This window comes from Anolis sagrei, chromosome 4 (assembly GCF_037176765.1).
Source record: "Anolis sagrei isolate rAnoSag1 chromosome 4, rAnoSag1.mat, whole genome shotgun sequence".
Lineage (NCBI taxonomy): Eukaryota > Metazoa > Chordata > Lepidosauria > Squamata > Dactyloidae > Anolis > Anolis sagrei.
This window is the reverse complement of record NC_090024.1, coordinates 155,571,931-155,591,837: the sequence shown is the minus strand read 5'-3', so window position 1 is coordinate 155,591,837 and position 19,907 is coordinate 155,571,931. Positions and strand designations below refer to the sequence as shown.

Genomic DNA, 19,907 nt, shown 5'->3' with positions numbered 1-19,907 from the left:
CACGATACATTATTTCTCTGAGGACTCTGAATTTCTTTGACTAGGTTGCAACATTTTCTTGATCTGTTGAACATCGAAAAGATACCTGTTTTCCAAAGCTAGAAGAAAATGCCTGGCCACTTTTGTTTCTTTGCTTTTGTTCTTTGGCATTTTGGTAGTTATGTGGCTCTTGAAGGGTCCTGGGGACAGAAAACTGGCCATTGGACCAGAGAGACTTGTCAACCCCATGTCTACAAGAAGAAAAGCAGCTCACCACTACCACTACCACTACTGGTTTGCCCAGAAAGTTATTACTTTATAGACACGGAGGTTAGATGCATCTCAGGGCAGTGTCCTAAGGCTTTCAAATACATACAGATACAGTATATCTATGTATTTGTATTTCCTAGTGCGGTAACGTTTATGTAAAATTCATCTTCAGCCAAAAATATAATTGAGGAGGTGGATAGAAGGGACATAATTATTATCTCCAATGTTACTGTCTTAAAGTAGTGCCATTTTTAGGAACACTTACTGGATAGTGTTTTGACATCAGTTATGACAAGAGGCATAAACATTTCACCTCCGTTCCCACCACATGTCTGCACACTTTTGGAGCTGCTTTCTGCAAGCTAGACAACAGCCATAACACTTACAAACAACCACAACACCACTGTCATCACACAAGTCATTTAAGAGGCATGTGTTGGGAGAATGTATTAAAGACCTTCCACCTCAATAACTTCTTCCCTCCATTTCTTCTCATATGTTTCTTTTTAAAGGCAGTGAGCTGCCATTGTTATTACTTATTGCAACTGCTCAGCATTTGGGAAAACACAGAGGGGGCAAAATGTTTCCATTACTCCAAAAATGAATTATTGTTTACACAAGTCCCAGCCTGAAAACACAGTTAATACATTCTGATAAAACAGACTGAACTAAACTGCTACTTAATGAAGTTGTGACATTGCCACCACCTCATTGTCATGATTTTTAGCAAACTGCTAATTTGCCATTCATCAATGACTTTCTGATTTATTTGCTTTAAAAACAGGCTATATTGGTAGGAGCAGAACTAGAGCAAAATCCTACAAACAATAATTCATCACAAATTGTCTAATAATCGCCATTTAATCTATTTCTCATTATGGATGTACTATAATTACTTGTGGGTATTAGATAAATGCTCTAAAAGTGCATAAAAATAACACCTACACTAAGTAGAAGCTGCATAACGATGAATGCATTATGCTAGAATTGATTACAACTGCTGCATATAATAAAGTGTCTTGTTTTGAAAGCATTACACCAGTTGAAGGAACCCTATTGATAGATGAACGCTCAGCATACTCTGGAATATTCATGTTGATTAATTCTAGAAAGTTACAAAGCAACACAAGAGTGTGTGATGAAATCAGACTGTTACTACCCAAAGCTTCTCATGAATTTAATGCAAACAAAAGACCTTTAACAGGAGGATGTTGTATACATTTAGGGTTTCCTTCCTGCCAGACTGAATTCAATGAAGTGTGCAAAATAGCAGTGTTGCTGCCTAGGGCTGCATTCATTACCATTAAACACCGTCACAGCCAATGGAGAGATCCCGTTAAATCCAATGTTACTGAGTTAAGAAGGAACTTTGAGTTGTTCCAAAAACCAAAAAGGGGAGAGAAATGGGCTTCTCTGTAAAAAAAAAAACAAAAAAACAAAAACCAGAGGAGGGAGCAGTATTTAAAAAAAACACTGTTCACACACACAAAAAAAGAATTCCTCACAAAGTTTCATTAGGCTTTTTGGTAATAGATGCATGCTTGCTACAGTACCTAGGACTGTGTTTTGTTTTGTTTTTATCTCATCACCTTAGAGCCATGAAAACAATGCTCTCTAGCATAAATCATAAAAAGGAAAGCAACTCTTTGGGCATTACTGCTCATTCAACTGGGATTATTATGTAACTAGTGATAACATATTCAGCACACAATATTGTTTCCCCGCGGAAGAGTTATCTCTTCCCTAACACATACTTTTTTCTCCCCAGCTGACACCAATTCATGTGAGACTGGTGGCAACATTTACATGACAGAATAGTAAACACATTTCAGCTCCCAAGGATACTGCTACCTATTGTCCCAAACAATCTTAGAGTACTCTGTACAGCTCTGAAGAGGTTTTGGATTTGTCCTTGGCATTTACTAATCCTATTTAGTAAATAGATGCAATCGATGGAAATCAAAAGATAATTCTTAGCCACAGGAATTAAAGTGGCAATTTCTGCAGTGAATCCTCTCAACTAGCTAAGACAGAAACATTAAAGAGCACAAGATATAACACCGAAATTTACTGCTTTAAAGTTTTAAAAAATCACTTATTGTCCCAGAAAAAAGTTTATTTTGTGGATTCTGGGCTCCCTGAATCAGCCAGAAAACATGGTAAAAATGGATTTTAGAACTAAAAATAATGGATTTATGGCAAGTTATCCACAAGATGATAACGTTCTTTTTGTCATCAACATCCCCAAATCCTTATTGTTACTGTCCGGAGCAGCCGTGTATGAAGTGTGACCCTCATGACATAGCTAAACTGCAAATCCCATCATGCTTCATGAGCACTGCTAGAAATTGAAGTGTAAAATCATTTGGTAGGCTGCATTTGGCCCACCTCTATGAATCACAGAAAACCAATGCCTTTGGGTTATAGATTTATTTTAGCTGACATAGATTAACACATGGCTATTGGGACATCCCACTCTGTTATCATTGCTTTTCAACTTGTGCTAGTTTTAGAGACTTACCATTTTGGTAATGCAGGCTGCCTTTTAATGTATTTTACTGTCTTGCTTTCACACACATGCTGCCAAAGACAAGTGAAGCATTTGCTAAATAAAAATGTTCTCAAGACAAGCGCTTGGAGATGTAGTCAGGGGGAATTTTGTATCAAAAAACTCCCTTCTGTGTTGGAAACACTCCACAAATTTGCAAGAAGTGCTACCAGGACACTGGCAGAAGTACCACACCAAGAACTGGATTCTCTAAGATCCTCCAGGTGTTTGAGACTTCAACAATAAGAAGTCCTAGCCAGTTTAGCCAACTGTCAGGAATTCTGGAAGCTGAAGTCCAAAATATCTGGAAAAGCCATGGCTGGGGAACCACACTCTAGAACAGTGGTTTTCAACCTGTGGGTCCCCAGATGTTTTAACCTTCAACTCCCAAAAATCCTAACAACTGGTAAACTGGCTGGAATTTCTGGGAGTTGTAGGCCAAAACACTTGGGGACCCACAGGCTGAGAACCACTGCTCTAGGATTATCCTTTAAGAGTGTAAATTCCCTTCTGTGCTTCCACGGTGCTAGACAGATTCATAACAATAGCATTCTTCTGAATTTTAGCCAGGGAGGGGAGACTCTTAAAGTGTGCATCATTTGAATGCCACTGCTTCTGTGGTGGTTGTTTAGGCATGGAGGCATGTTGGGATACAAATCTCCAAAGAACTCACCACAATCCTATCCTGTATCTTCCTGAAAGGATGTACATGTACTCTCTGCTTGGCTAGGCTATTTGATCTAGAACCCATTTTTCAACAATTGCCATATCATGATGCTTTTGAGACAATGATCCCTGATTTCAAGGGGTTCCTTTTAAGTAATAAGGTACACTAGCCCCATCTTCCATGGTTTTTTAAAAATCATCTTTTAAGTAACCATATCAGGTAAGACTGGGAAACTGTGGCTCTCAAGACATTATTGGATTCCAATGCCCATCCCTGCAATCACGCCCAATTATCAGGGATTATGAGATTTGTAGACTAACAACATCTGGAAGTTCAATATCAGTGGTTTTAAAGCCATCACTACAATGCGAGGCAGTAAGTTCTGTATGCTTGTTTCCCACTATATGAACAAATATCTCCCCGCTCCCCCCTCCCCCAGCACTTTCTTTTTTCTGTCTGGTGAATCACTTAAAGGAACAAAAGTCACCTTTGCCCTGAAGAAGCAGAGTTGGTCCACAGAGAATGAGACAAGTCCGGGGATGTTTCATTTCATAAGGTTTAAATCACTGAGGATCAATCTTTCTTCTGCTCTCCTCTAAACACTAACTTTTCCATGAGGCAGAATACCAGCAATCTCCCTTCTAACTGACCCTGAGCTACATGCAGCCATTCCCAGGTTAACTCAGTGATTGAGATGCCTTACACATAGCAAATATACACAAGGTGCTATGTGTAAGCACAGACCAAGCAGAAAACTCAGAAAACTAGAGCAAAAGTCTACAGGGCGGGGGAAGCACATATGTTCTCAGTGCTATAATTAACTAAAAAGTGTCTTTACACTTGCTAAGTTAACAGGGTGTGTGTATGTGTTCAAAATTACAAAGAAAGTGATTTGATCAATGAGTAATTTATTTTTTAAAAAGGATCAAAATGAAGCAATTCTTTTATTAGATGAATAATTCTGGCTGTAACCAAGCCATAAGTAAGCCAGCACAGGTGATAAGAGCAATGTAGACCATTGGGAGTACTGTCAACTCTCAAGGTTGATGGGGCCACATTGGACCTTTGGGGATCTTGACTTCTTCCTGTTGAAAGAAAGACCTCTCTTAGATCTAAAATGCCCTAAGAAGATCAATAGGTTGCTTTCAGGGGGTATATTGCAAGGCAAAAGAAAAAAATAGTGGCTAAAAACAGCCCTGGGACTTCATACAGTATCTGGATTGCACTTTCCTCACACCTGAAAACAATTAATACACTGGAGCTGCATTGGCACTCTCAAATTCTTGTAATCTTGCATTTTATGGCCCTTGCAAAGCTTTTTTTGGCCCCTGGATATTGCTGAATTCCAGTTTTCTTCATTCTGCACCTCAAGGTGTGTTGGGTACAGCTAATGGCACCTAGGTAGAGAGCCACAAGGTACTCCCCTGTGTTTCAAAGTAATGTATGTCCAAGTTAACGTAGTGTATAATACCTTGTATCATCCCAGTCAGGGTTCATTCCAGTGAGGGATCCCCTTGAATCAGCCGAGTATTTGTAAACCACTAGCAGGCACTGTTTACAAAGCTCAACTATTCGTTGGCAACATTGGAGCTGATCGGCAGTCACTGCTTCTGTGCTTCTACTGAATATTGTTTCCCAGGAGCTCCTGTTGGCATAGAAACAGACATGACCTCATGTTTTCTGTCACAAATGGCAAGCTAAAAAGCCTTATTTCTCTACATGAGAGATTTAGCCATGGAGAAGGAAGAGAAATAATGTATGACCTTGCCCACTTACAGTAAAAAACCACCCTATTTCAGCAGGAGGTGGTGGAATATATAAAATGCATATTAATAAGTTAACCTTCAGATTTGAAAAGCTACAGAAGTCAGTTGTTCAGCGAGTGCTATGAAGAGATCCAGGGCATTGACGTATTTTTCAAATGATATTTAATAGAATTCAAGAATGTAGATCAAGGTTCAACTGACTGAATGAAGTTCCAAACCAGTTGCTAAATTGAAAGCAAAACTAAAGATCTGTATGTTCATTGGTAATTATGTCACTTATGAAGTAGAGCAAAACTCAAAACATTCCACTGGGATATAAACTGAAGTGTCTGGCAAGAAATCAGTTTTTTTTAGTGTGACCTTAGAGCAAAGCATCTTCCATATTTGTTTCAAGACAGAAAATTCAGATAATGCAAAGTAATGGCACATGCAAAGAGGAAGAAGAGTAGACTGATGCTCAGTGAATAAATATTGTGCTCGGTGAGTAGGATTTGAAGCCTTCATTCAAACTGGCATTCTCATGAGATTCCAAATTATTGGTCTGGAAAACTGCATTATTGCATTTGGCTGTAATCCTAAACACACTTTCTTAGAGGTATGTCCCACTGAACCTGGAAGAAAGTCATTTCTGAGTAAACATGCTTAGTCTCACACTGCCAATTTCGTTCAAAAGGAAATGTGTTATGGTGACTTTCACAATATACATTTGAAGTATATTTACACCACTTTAAACTACCATAGCTGCACCCCATGGAGTTTGTGATTTGGTGAGTTACTTAAGCCCCTTGGCACAGAATTTGAAATAAATCATGAAACTACAAAGCCTGGCATTCCATCAAATAGAGCTGTGGAAGTTTAAATGATATCAAAATATAAGAAATTGTGCTGTATTAAAAGGGCTATGTTTCAAAACTGTTGCAGTATACATAATCAACAAAGCAGAACTTCCTAAACTCAGACCAATTTGGACAATTATATCTCAGCTTAATAAGGTAGAATATGGGCAAATCTTCTGTCAGTACGTACAGTCACTTCTTGGTTTTCATCAGTTAATTCAGGAAAAGTCCAATTAATCATAGTTTTCCAATTTTATCCAGATCAGGAAATGATATATGGCATTTGATAAAAGCCAGGCTCTTGAGCCAGAGTTCAGACTGCACATTAACATCTCTTTCTCTCCGACTCCCCAATTCCACACCACTCAATTTGACAGAAACAAACAAAGCATTAGTATCAAGTGTGAAAACATTGTGGGGCTCAACTTACATATTAGCTTAATTGGCAGCTAAAAAGCTTTTCACAGTGTAGTTGCATGGATCTTGCTGCTACCTTTTATACCTGGTCACAGGAGCCCTGAAGATGGTATAGTCCTAGCATTTGAAGGACAATGTGCTTGATCAAGTTGGGCACTTAATATTAATATTTTAAATGGCACCAGTATAGTTTGAGTGCCAAACATAGGAGCTGATGTCTCAAAATGTGTGGATTAGGCTTAACTAGCATGGAAGGGCAACTGGAGAAGGAGTAAACAAAAGAAACTTTTAAAGGAAGACATTACATTTATTTCCCAACTATGTATCTTTATAGCAATCCTGCGAGACTAGCCAAAGAGGCAGTAGCCTGCCCATAGCCATCTAGTGATTTTCATGGCTTAGGACGAATTTCAACATGAGCTTCCCTAATCAAAATCAACCATTCTGCCTAATATGTCATGCTTTTAGATGCCAGGTAATGCTTGCATAGTGCAGCAATTTCTGCTTTAGGCTACAATGTGGGAAATTCAAGTTATGATAACTACACTGACACAAAACTCCAACTCCAAGCCAAACATTGACTCTCAATCCAGCTACTTCACTAGATGTGGGGAAAATGTTCACAAAATTTCAAAATATGATTGAAAAAGAACATGTTTCTTGAGTGTCAAGAGGCACTGGCAATTCCTGGCAGGAAGAATTCTAGACTGATATGTTCACAATCTTTGGTGCCATAGATGTTTAGGACTTTCACTCCCAAAAGTCCCAGCCTGTATGACCAGTAATAACAGATTCTGAGAGTTGAAACTAGTTGAGCTAAAAGAACAACTAGTTTAGAAGCCTGCAAAATTACAATGGCAAAGTTGCAACACACAAAAGCAAAACTCAACAATCTTTCTGATCTCACTGTTGCACATTCAGTTAAAGGAGGGTATGAATTCAAGCAAATTCATTGTTACCAAAAATACTAAACCCACCATCATCTTTGTGTGTTGAAAGTGTGGAGACAAATAGCCTGAGAAAAACTGGATTAGTAAACAGTTTTGCCAGAAACTATAAGAAAAATAAACCCACAGCAGTGATAAAAATAACAGTTTGTGGTTTTAGTCAAGAAAAGCCATGAGGGCTTCTATATACATACAGAGCTCTTACCCTGAATTGCAGAAACAGTTCCACAGCCCCTGGCCATGGCTCCATAGCAGGCGATTAAACACACGGTTAAAAAGTCGGTACAAATGTAAACATTCCACATCTGAAACTCTCCAGACACGCTGAAGAACTGAACGAATGCTTGCTTTTACAATATCTAAAACCTAGAAAAAGATCATATTAGACCAAAAAAAACCAAGGTGAGAAATACTTCTTTGTATAAAAAAGAACTTGAAAAATGATGTGTCAGTAAACTTCTATGGGAGAAATATATAAATGGCGCTATGGTAGTTTTAAAACTTGGGATGTTGTTATATGTTATAGAAAAAGTTGCCAATGTTTTACAAAACAAACCCCCTCTGAACAAATCTTGCAAAAGGAAATCTATGATAGGTTTGCCTTAAGGTCTCTAGTCAGAATAAATTTGAAGGCACAGAACTGTAACAAAAAACAAATTCCCTTATTGTCAGAATTTCTATATTGTCTATATAACTACCCAAGGAAATTTAACTGATTAAATGGTAAGTTATTGTTGCCACACTGTGCATATCTGCAGTCCCCACTGACTTTTGTATGGGCTGCAGATGGACAGTCCCACACAGAGTTCAATTTTGCATAGGACCGCTTAAGTTTGATTAAACAGGAAGCCATTGATTTATGGCACTAAAGGAAGACAGGCTTGAAAAAACATCTCCAATATTTCATTTCAAAAAAGAAATAGTACTATTCCTTTTATTTTAATGCTCATATTGAGCTTCTATTTAAAGCTGTGTTTGGCAAACAAGACAGATGGGAAGTGAAAGGAAGTGCAGAAGTAGAATACAAAAAGATCTTCTGTTGTTCTTAAAAGAGCTTTAATTTATCATCTTTCTGTACTAAAAAAAAATCATAACTTGAGCTGGATTCATCTGAAGCTATTTTACCACATAACACATTTCTTTCTTCTTGGTGCATACTGTGTTATTTTACAAGCTGGATAATGTAATATCTGAAGGTCTGATTTCTATGACTAAGTGACATGAGGCAGACATTTTAAAAGCAGTATGTGGCCACTCAGACATATAAATCAGCCCTGGGGATATATACAGATATGTGGAATAGTATTTAGAACTGTTCACATGAAACCAATTCCCTCTGCCTTAGGATTGGCTACTTTATTTCAGTTCATTTCCGTGTTGACTAGAAGTCACTGACTCATTTCTTTCTGCCATTAACTTATCAATTCCAATCTTCTGTAAATGAGGGTTAGAGGTTCATAAGCTAAATGCTGGACAATCAGCTTCTATTCATTGTCAAAATGAGGAACAGTAAGAATAAGACAGCTCCAGGGCCCATTTTGTTGCTTCACATCCAATTGTGTATGAATTAAACTAACAGTTGATTTCAAGAACTGCTTTAGAAAGTCATACAAGCTTAAATGGTTGGTAAATGAATACAGCCAAACTCCTTGCATAAACCAAAGAATGGATGGATGGATAAGTGAATGGATAGATGGATGCAATAGACAAACAGATACAGTATACTGCAAAAAAAAAAAAAAGCCTGTACTCAGGTTTATATACAACACATTTGAGTTCACATTCACAAGGACAAAAGCCACTTCACTATATTTTAAAATCATATTTGCACTGCAACTCCGTCTGTTGTTCAAAGGGTTTCAAACCGAAACCAAACTTTGCTCACAAACATTGAGGAACAATTACAAAAGAACATGTATATGTTTTATCAGTCCAATTTTTGAAACTTTGCCAGACAATTATTACCTCCAAATGTATCTCTCTGCCTGGCTGTCCATTAGATTTATACCCCACTTTAATTATTATTATTATTATTATTATTATTATTATTATTATTATTAAACTTTATTTGTACCCCGCTAGCATCTCCCGAAGGACTCGATGCGGTTTACAAAGGCCAAGGCCTCAAACAACAACAACAGACAATAACAATATAATACAAGCAAATTAAAAACATAAGCAATAACAACAACAACATTACACTATTACGCAGTAAAACCAGGGCCGGGCCAATGAAGGGTACAGGTTAAAAAGTGCTGGGTGTAAGAGGTGATATGTTGGGATTCTGGGCAAGTGCAATGTGCAGAGAGCCTTAAGCTCTAATAAAGTGCTTCTGGGACGTAGTGCTGGAGGTTATCCTATTCGGGAAAAGCACATCGGAATAGCCAGGTCTTCAAGTTCTTCCTAAAGACCGCCAGCGTGGGTGCTAGTCTAATGTCTTTGGAGAGGGTGTTCCAAAATCGGGGGGCAACCACAGAGAAGGCCCCGTCCCTCGTCCCCACCAAACGAGCCTGTGACGCAGGTGGAATCGTGAGCAGGGCCTCTCCGGATGAATGGAGGGAGCGCGTGGGTTCGTATACGGAGATGCGGTCACGCAGGTATGCAGGTCCCAAACCGTTTAGGGCTTTGTAGGTAAGCACCTGCACCTTGAATTGGGCTCGGTAGGTAAACGGCAGCCAATGGAGCTCCTTAAACAGGAGGGTTGACATCTCTCTGTAAAGGGGCGCCAGTTAACATCCTGGCCGCCGCCCGTTGAACCAGTTGGAATTTCCGAGCCGTTTTCAAGGGCAGCCCCACATAGAGCACATTACAGTAATCCAACCTAGAGGTGACTAAGGCATGGACCACCCCGGCCAAATCAGTCTTTGTGAGGTACGGTCGCAGCTGGCGCACAAGTCTTAGTTGTGCAAAAGCCCTCCCGGACACCGCCAATGCCTGAGCCTCAAGCGTAAGTGATGAATCCAAGAGGACTCCCAAGCTGCGGACCTGTGACTTCAGGGGGAGTGTAACCCCGTCCAGCACAGGTTGCCACCCTATACCCCAATCCGGTTTACGATTGACCAGGAGGACCTCTGTCTTGTCGGGATTGATCTTCAGCTTGGTCTCCCTCATCCAGATAGCCACAACGGCCAGGCACTCAACCAGCACTCGAGGGGCCTCCTTGGAATTAGGTGGAAATGAGTAGTAGAGTTGTGTGTCATCTGCGTAGAGATGGCACCTAACTCCAAAACTCCGGATGACCTCTCCCAGCAGTTTCATGTAGATGTTAAAAAGCATGGGAGACAGAATAGAGCCTTGCGGGACCCCACAGGTCAAAGGCCAGGGGTCCGAGCAGGCGTCTCCCAGCTTCACCATCTGGGATCGACCCTCCAGGAAGGACCGAAGCCACGACAGAACCGTGCCCCCGAGACCCATCCCAGAGAGTCGTCCCAGAAGGATACCATGATTGATGGTATCGAAAGCCACTGAGATATCCAAGAGAACCAACAGAGTCACACTCCCCCCGTCCAGCTCTCTGCGGAGGTCATCCACCAAGGCGACCAAGGCCATCTCGGTGCCGTGGCCAGGCCTGAAACCAGACTGTGACTGATCTAGGTAGTTGATGTCATCCAGAAAACCCTGGAGCTGGGAGGCGACCACCCGCTCCAACACCTTGCCCAAGAAAGGGAGGTTGGAGATTGGTCTGAAGTTGCAGGGAGAGGAAAATTATTATCTATTTTTTCAGTTTTATAATATAACATTTTGCATTATTATTTACCTCCTTGTAACATCAAAAAGCACACCATTTATCCAAATCCTAGAAGTATTTTCCAATAATCATACCTATGACATCATACATTCCTTTTATCTCGTATATATTTATATATTCCAGCAAGTAATGGAGCTAAATCCTATCTCACCAAGATTTTATGTAATTGCTGGATGTATTCCTTAAACAAATTCTTTTGAAAAGTGGCTTTGGATATGTTTGTGATTTCCATCTGGTCTTCCTTTTCTTTTATTTTTTTTCTCTCCTAAACAGTTTGCCCCTGCTAGCATCTAGACCACTCAGTTTCAGATCAGGGCAAGCTTTGTATTCACACATGTCACATTTGGAAATCTTTAAATTGCAATGTCAAAAGTTAAGCCATTTGTTTAACGGTGCCCTTAAAAATGACTGATGGTTCACAGAGGTTAGGATTAAATGTACAGAGAAGCCTACAGCAAGTTGTTGCTGCCAAAAGAAGTTGAGAGCTCACCAACGCTTCAGGTAATATCATCCCCCTGAGTCATCAGGCAGGTCTTTACAAGCTGAACAAAGACATCCGCCTGTGCAGAAGTGCAGTTTTTCTTCATAATGACCTAGTATATCATCTTGGCCTAGGCCATGTATCCAGAGTATCACTTATATTTGTCAATGAAAGAATGCCTTTAAAAAGAAATCTCTTACAGGGAAAATACAGGCTGGGGTGATTTTTAAGAACAGTAATGTACAAGAGTAAAATGGACATTTGAAGCATAAATTTGGGAGTATTTGTAGCGTCTCATCAGTAGAATACTTCTAGCTGCTCACCACCATAGCCTTGGAAATGTTAGAGTATGATTAGACTACAGTTCCATGAGACAGGAAAATATCTTTTGCTTTCAGAATTGAGTAAAGCATCATGCACACCAGTGGTGCAATGGGTATGTGTCACTGGAACATCTCCTCTATTATTATTTCTGACTCAATACTTTGCTTCCAAAAAAATAAAACAGTGCAAGGTTGCATCATGAATAAATACATGTGCAGTGTGATAACAGACTAGTTGAGTCCAAAAAAAAGATGTAATACAGTGCTTTGGCAAAGTTTTATTTCTTTTACAGCAAAGGTGTGGCGTGTGTGGTTCTCTAGATGTTAGCCCTTTTAGGCATTACCCACCACTCTCTCTTCAGCAGGGAAGTACTGCCCTCTGCACCTCCAACATCAATTTTCCTCTCACCTCAAAAAGTACTTATGTGTATGTCTTTTCTCCATGCCAACAGAAATCCCAGAAAATCAGGGATATTGTTCACATGGAAAACCTCCATGTAACCAATAGCCTCTCCTCTCCAGTTGTGTCATCTTCCATAGGCTGAAAGCAAGGACAGTTACATTAGGTGCTTCCAAGCTGAAGCAGCTGCGGTGCACAATGCTTGAGCACAATGGCTTTGGATTGCATTTCTCATCTGCTCTAGGCAGCATGATGAGAGTTAGCATCCAGCAACACCTGGAGGCCAACACGTTACCTATGCTTGATTCTAACACATGCCTTTCCTGGCTAGTTCTTTCAAAACATCATGAATGACAATTGTTGTTTCCTGGAATAGGTTTAAACCATAATATCACTATGTTTATTCTAAATTAAAATGGAATAGTCTTTGAAACTGAATAGAAAAAGACTTAATATCTGTCTCAAACATTTAAAAATGCAATGATCTCATTTTTTTTCCAAATGATTTACAGAACAATGAGGACTAAGCTAAGAATAAACTCGTTGCATTAGAGAAGGAAACTGGCATTTTCAAGGTGGACTCTGGAATCATCTGTTTATCATCCTAAAAGTAATACATTTGGCATTTCTCTAAATGCCAAATTGAGTCTCTGAAACCCTGTGCTCATTATTGCTTTTTTGTGTATCAAGAGCAACTTGAGAAACTGCAAGTCACTTCTGGTGTGAGAGAATTGGCCATCTGCAAAAACATTGCCCAGGGGACGGCCAGATATTTTACCATCCTGTGGGAGGTTTCTCTCATGTCCCTTCATGAGAAACTGGAGCTGACAGATGGGAGCTCACTCCACTCCCCAGATTCAAACTGCTGATCTTTCGGTCAGCAGTCCTGGCGGCACAAGGGTTTAACCCATTGCACCACCGGAGGCTCCTTATTATTGCTTATGATTAGTATGGAATCATCTGCATACTTGAGGTACAGTCACATGGCTAGATGCTTTTGAACTACAATTCTCAGAACTCTATAGTCGCATGGCCAGTGCCCCATGATAGCTGTAGGAGTCATAGTTCCCAAAGTAACATTTCCAAGCTCTATTTTATATTTACAAATTTATTTGAGATACATTAGTAACTACACAAAGTGCTAACAGGGAGTATTCTGTTCATGTACCTCCTTTCTTCTGTTTAAGTTCCCATCATCAAGAAACGGAACGCTTCATGCTTTTAATTAATCACAGTAGACCATGACGACTGCATTATAGGGACTATGGTTAGTTTAAACATTTGTTAGCAACAAAAAGCCAGGGAAATAAACAAGATAAAAACAGGGTCTGTTTTGTTTACCAACTGAATTTTTTTTAAAAATTGAGCATGTTCATCTTGGTGAAAAGCAAGCTCTATAACTGAGCTCTTTACTTATCTAAAGGGCTGGGACAGATAGAAAAATGCAGGTTTCTGCCTCTGAAGTAGGATCACTTATGATGGTTTTAAGTTACTCCAGTATATAGTTCAACTGAGCATTAAAAAGAACTTCTTGATGGTAAAAGTGATTTGACAAAGAAATCAACTACCTAGAGAGATTATTGAGATCTCTTCCCCTGGATGTTTTCAAAAAGATAATGGAAAACTACCTCTTGGGTGTTATCTAGCTAAAGTCCCCGCACTGAGCAGGGGGTTACACTTGTTTGCATATGGGCCCCCTCCCAGCTCCATTTATGACCTCCAAAAATGTTAAATGTAAATAAAAACATAACATAACATAATTGACTAAAATAATTAAGTGTTCTATATTTATTTTGTTTTTTAAAAAATAACTACCACGTATGGTGACAAACATGCACCACTTACCTTTCGCTGCTTTGCAGAGTCTAGTTTTATTAACCAATATGAGGCCACTTTTGACTTGTGATGTTTCCAATTATCCATAATCTGTCTCAAAAGACCAAAAAGAACTGATCAGTATAGTGTCATTTCCAAAGAAAGCATATCACCCACATATAAATTGTATGCAAGAGAATTGGTATCCAATGGTATCCAATGGACCAATGTGACCAAATGCTACTTGGTCTCTACTATATAGAGAGAAAAAAATCAATATCACCAATAAAGTTATAATGTCCACAGTTGTGTGATTTCTAATGCATATTTATTAAGGGTTTGAATTTTAACTATGTTATTTTCTACTACAAATATATGAATGTAATATTTTTAAAGTGCGGGGTGGGAGATCACAGTATGGAACGTTAAGAATCTGCAGTCATCTGAATAGTACTTTGAGATCTGCCACCAAGTGGCAGAAATATGCTCTGAAAAAGTACACATGGAAGGAGCAGAAAAACATGATCTAAAGATGACCTGTATTGGTGATGGAAGAAAACTGGCTGTTTGAAATACCCAAGGTTAGAGGTAAAAGTAAATGACATTTAATTTTATTTGCCTCCCAAGTGCTGGAGACTGTCATTTAACTGAAATAATGCCCAGATGGGTTCATTTACTAATAGTATCTGAAAAGAGCTAATCCAAATTAATATAGCTGATTTAGTATCCGCAAACTAACACACAATTGTTCCAGAACCAATGCTTCCAATAACAATGAAATTAGCTACCAGATGAGACTAGTCTGGAAATGTACAACAACAAGCTTTTATTAGGGCCCTACTTTTCAAAAGATTGCCAGTATTTCTCCATGTCTAGTTGTTATTTGTACACCAGGGCTACCTATGGTGAAGACAGAGAGGAGTGCCGCCTATTATCTAATTCGTTCTTTTTTTAAAAAAAATTGTAGAGGACAGAAATGAGATCATTATATAAGCCTGATTGATTTTTCAAATCAGAGAAGGGATTTCACTCAGTGCCACCACCGTGATAGGCACATTTGGTGAGGTTGTCAGACAAGGCTTTCTTAGTGATTGGTCCAAGGCTGTACAACTCATGTTCATGGGAGGAAATAAATTATAGAGCTGCACTAAAGGACCTACAGAATCACAGAGATAACTTTTTTTATCAAATCTGCAAAAGTCTAGCATAAAACGTGAAGGACTAGCTACTAATAAACTTCTGCTTGTCAAATCTGTTTTTCAACTGTGTTTGGCTATTCCTGTCAAGTTTCAATTGGAGGTCTGGTTACATCACAATGAACCCACTGAATGACACATCCACTGGTCCACACAGGAAGCACTTTGGGCACATCTGCATTGACAGTTTAGGTGAGTGTAGGACTGGATCAGCTCCATAATGGCCAAAAGCCATACAGTGCTTATCCAGGGTGACATAGGACAGGGTCACGTTGATGCAACCTTGCTCCATGTTGGCCAAAGTCAGGGTATAGTCCAAATTCTGGCCCAAAAATCAGGCTATTGGGCCAGTCATAACAGTTGGACTGGTCTGAAATAGAAACAGCCACAACTATCTCCACTGCCATCCCAATATTTCCTGGGCTCAGGAGACTTGGGGCATGGGATAGCTGTCATTCCTTGAAGCCCATGCACCAGATCCGGGGAGGGGTCTTGAGGGGAAAGAGAGAAATGTGTCTAATAAGAGCTAACGAGTTTGAAGCTCTGAGGCTAGCCTAAAGTAGAGGAACCACAGAACATGCTAGTAAGGTCTATCTTGCTTTACTGACTGTAGGCCAAATCAACTGCAGAACGAACTAAAGAATTATTTAACAAGATGCTCCACACTCTTCTGATAATGCAGGGTGAAGCAGCATAGCTTCCTTTTTTAAAATGTGCGCCATTCAGTCGGTTGAAGACATAGCAGAGCACTAGTGGTCTCGTTCGAGAGGCGGGAGAATAAAGTTTTGTCCTGACGCAGTTCAGTCACCATCATGCGTTGGAACAGTGAGGAGCGTGCTTTTGCCATTCAGGCCTACTTTTCAAGCAGATTTGGAGTGGCCAGCCTGCTCTCCAGATTTGGCCCCTTGTGATTTTTTTTCTATGGGTTTTTTTTAAATCCCGTGTTAATGTGAACAATCCAAGGACCCTACAAGATTTGAAGACCAACATCCAGGAAGAAATTGCCAACATAATGCCTGCTATGCTGGCAAGAGTCATGACAAATGCCAGAAATTGGTTTACTCAGTGTATGGAGAATGGAGAATGGGGGACGTCACCTACCTAATTTGATCTTCAAAACTACATAAAGCAAAACTTTAGGTATGCACCCTCATTATTAAAAAAAAATCTGATTCATACAATGGATTTTATTAAGTTTTGAATACAGGAAGTTATGCTGCCTCACCCTGTATTTTTCACTATCCAATTACACAGAGAGAATGAAGGTATGAGATTGCATCATATACAGAAAAATGTGGTGTAACTGATTGGCAAACATAGGGAAAGAAGCCAGTGAACATACTTCCAGATATCAATTTCATTGAGTCTGCAAATCGATGTTCCAATGCTTGTGGATTTTGCTTCTCCAATACTTACATCTTCAATTATTAATTCTGCTTCTTCATTTGTTTTCCCTGGGAATCGGATCTTCATGTCATTGAAAATTACCAGAGTCTCCTTCGTTAGCGATTCCTCTTGCTCTTTTGTTCTCTGGTGCATCTCAACCTGTCAAAATAGAACAACATGTGTCTATTAACTAACTGGAAGAGGTTACTGCAATCTTATATCTGATACACAATTGATAAAAGTTTTCCTTGCTAATTCTTCACTTTTTAAAAAAAGGAGATTAGAATAAAGATAGCCAGTCCGCAGACTGAAGAGGTTTTCTTGGTGGCTGCTCCCAGATTCTGGAATCCCCTGTCAAATTATGCTTCTGCCCGGATCTATTGTCTTTGAATTTACAAGTAACCTACAATATTTTTTCGAGCAGATATTTGTTTTTTAAAAAATTTGGTTGTTGTTAGAAAGAGGTCTTTGAATAATGTCATTCCTTTTTTATGTTTAAAAAAATTAAATGTTTTTACATATCTAAATTAAACTTCTTTATATTTCATTTTATCACTGTTATCTACTGTGTGTGCTATAAATGTATATAAGGTGGGTAAAACTGTAATAAATCTATGTATCGCTATTTCTGTAACATTAATGGAAGGAAAGATGGATCCCCTATGAACAATTCTTGCCAAGGAAACCTCATGATAGGGTCACCTTAGAGTTACCATAAGTTGAAAACAGTTTGGCAGTATTCAATAACAATGAACTCAATTGTATGGATCTACAATTTCAATGCCTCCCTGTGAACTAATGGAAGCTTCAGTTAAAGGAACTGATCAGTATCTTACACTGATATATATAATTACCAGTCATGTTTTATGATTTAAAGCACAGATCTTAAATACGATGTTCATCATATTAACAGTGCCGTTTCTTTACCCATCCACCCAGAGTAAAAGATTCCCATTGAATTCAATGGGGCTCACTGTTAGGCAAGTGGATATAAGACTGCCACAAAAATCCATGTGGCAAGGGAGAATATGTATTTAAAATATACAATGCTTTGTTAATTATTAATGCAGGAGCATGCCCAAAAAAGATACTATAACAAAATAATCCAGAACTGTAAATTTTCTTAACAATATATCTTATGATAGTGTACAGTACTATTGTCTTGTATTGCTTTGCAATTTGCATGTAAATAAAATTTTCAGCTCTTTGTGTCTACAAACAATAACAGATATCCTCAAAATGTTCTAAGAGCCTTTTCACATTTTGATAATCTTTCATATTGGGGACCTTTTATAAACATTTTGTTTATGAAAGAATAATACTGTATTTTGTGCAAAATAACATGCTCTTCACTGTATTTGTACAAAATAAAACTTTCTGCACAAAGAATTTTTTCACAAAAAATCCTAAAAGGCAAAGAAGGTAAAAATGTTCATAATCTTGCCTAAAGCAGACTTTTGAAATGTTTCTCATGCTCAAGAATGAAACAAGTAAAGATTTGCATTATTACTTTAACAATGCCATCTGTTTAAAAGGTATTCACATTTTCCTGTAGGTTAGGAGGAATATCTGTGGAATTTTAATTAAGCTATTTGCATTTCTATAATTGTTCTAACCTTTCTTCCTTGGAACTAAGTCAACTAATTTCAGTGAAACTTATTTTTAAGTCGGTGAGCTTATCATCATCATCATCATCATACCTGCTGATTTGTATAACATAATAACCAAATAACAAGCCTAAATTTATTATACATGAGTCACATTCAAATGCCTATTTTATTTTTCTAAAGCAGAGTTTCACAAATTGTGCTCCCCTACATGTTTTGGATTCCATATCCCACAATCCCTAACAGCTGGTAAGCTAATTGGGATTTCTTGGAGCTGAAGTTCAAAACACCTGGAGAACAGTTTGAGAAACACTGTTCTAAAGTATCTGAGGACTATTTCTCTCTCTCCATCTCCAACATGAAAACATTTCCCAGTTCTTACAGTAGCAGTGAAGATATCTTGAAGTTCTTACCTATGCACTCCCCAGGTGATAACATTCGTGATAACATTTAACAAAATTTAGATTACTTTGATCCTATGAGCCATCCCCATGGGCATGACCACCTGAGAAATGTACAAACATGAGTTCTGGACAGAGCTTTAAATTTTTCCTCAAGGACTCCAAGGACCAAATCCCTCTGCCACTGGCCATGTTAGATCAGTATTGTTCTGGGAATTACAGTCCAGAAACATAATGTTTCCAAGCTCTGGAGTGAGAAGCCATCAATATTAACAACAGTTTTGTTATTATTAGAGGATGGGAGATCTCTGTTCCCTCACCAAAGCCCCATTCGGGGGAGGAGGAGAATATCCTGGAGGAATAAAGCTCAGGTCAGCTCTAATTTGTATACCTCGTTTTGTAAAGAATTTTATTTCTATCATATGAAGACATATGACCTCAGTTTGGTTCAAGAGATAACACCAGCATGAAAAACAAACTCCCTACTGGAAAAGGATGCATCTCTTAATTTTTAAAAATATTCATTGATGAGGTCACTACATTTTTCTGAATAGTACAACAGTGAAAAACTGGCTTCATACAGAGAAAAGACTTCATTAAATAGCTTTGCTGCATTCCCTACCTAGATCTACCAGGGTAGGTGTATGGAGGGACGTGGAAATCTCAGCAGGGCTGAATATGATTATGAATAGCTTTAAGCATTAACATTATCATTCTATTTTACTTGTGCATTAGCTGCCTTTCTAGGCTGCTCTTTAATGAGGCCGGATTGTTTTTATTGTATTTTGAAAGGTGCTATCTATAAAGCATGAGATAATGATTGTAAACCCTCAAAATATGATATTCATACACAAACAATGCATAAATGGGTAATAACTGGGTTCACAAATGTCACTGGCTTCTCTAGCCTGAGGTGAGTAAGATGTATCCATGGCTTTCTAGGGAGGGAAGACATGAAATCAGCTCTTCCCCCTCATGCCTAAGCTGCTCTCAGACCTAAGCTCCAAGTGAAACAAATTCTGGCTCTGTGATTGTTGGATGCAGGTATAATGACATAACAAGCTTCTGACTTCCACATCCAGGAGAAAAAAAGGAGGGAAGAGGTATATAGGTCTTGTAT

At 38.8% G+C, this 19,907-nt stretch overlaps 1 protein-coding gene across 10 annotated transcripts in view; it reads right to left on the bottom strand.

The window, feature by feature from the left end:
* TTLL7 (tubulin tyrosine ligase like 7) overlaps positions 1-19,907 on the bottom strand; it is an 84,616-nt gene that overhangs the window by 2,769 nt on the left and 61,940 nt on the right. For 8 of the 10 annotated variants that reach the window (XM_067467800.1, XM_067467804.1, XM_060773822.2 and 5 more), the window contains 5 exons: positions 16,810-16,938; positions 14,228-14,308; positions 7,636-7,796; positions 4,936-5,109; positions 86-193 (listed from right to left, as the gene is read on the bottom strand). In XM_067467800.1, the coding sequence (XP_067323901.1) occupies positions 86-193; positions 4,936-5,109; positions 7,636-7,796; positions 14,228-14,308; positions 16,810-16,938 (653 nt within the window). Of the gene's footprint in view, positions 1-85; positions 194-1,666; positions 4,550-4,935; positions 5,110-7,635; positions 7,797-14,227; positions 14,309-16,809; positions 16,939-19,907 lie in introns of those variants that run through there. The other 2 variants (XM_067467802.1, XM_067467801.1) reach the window with 2 other exon arrangements.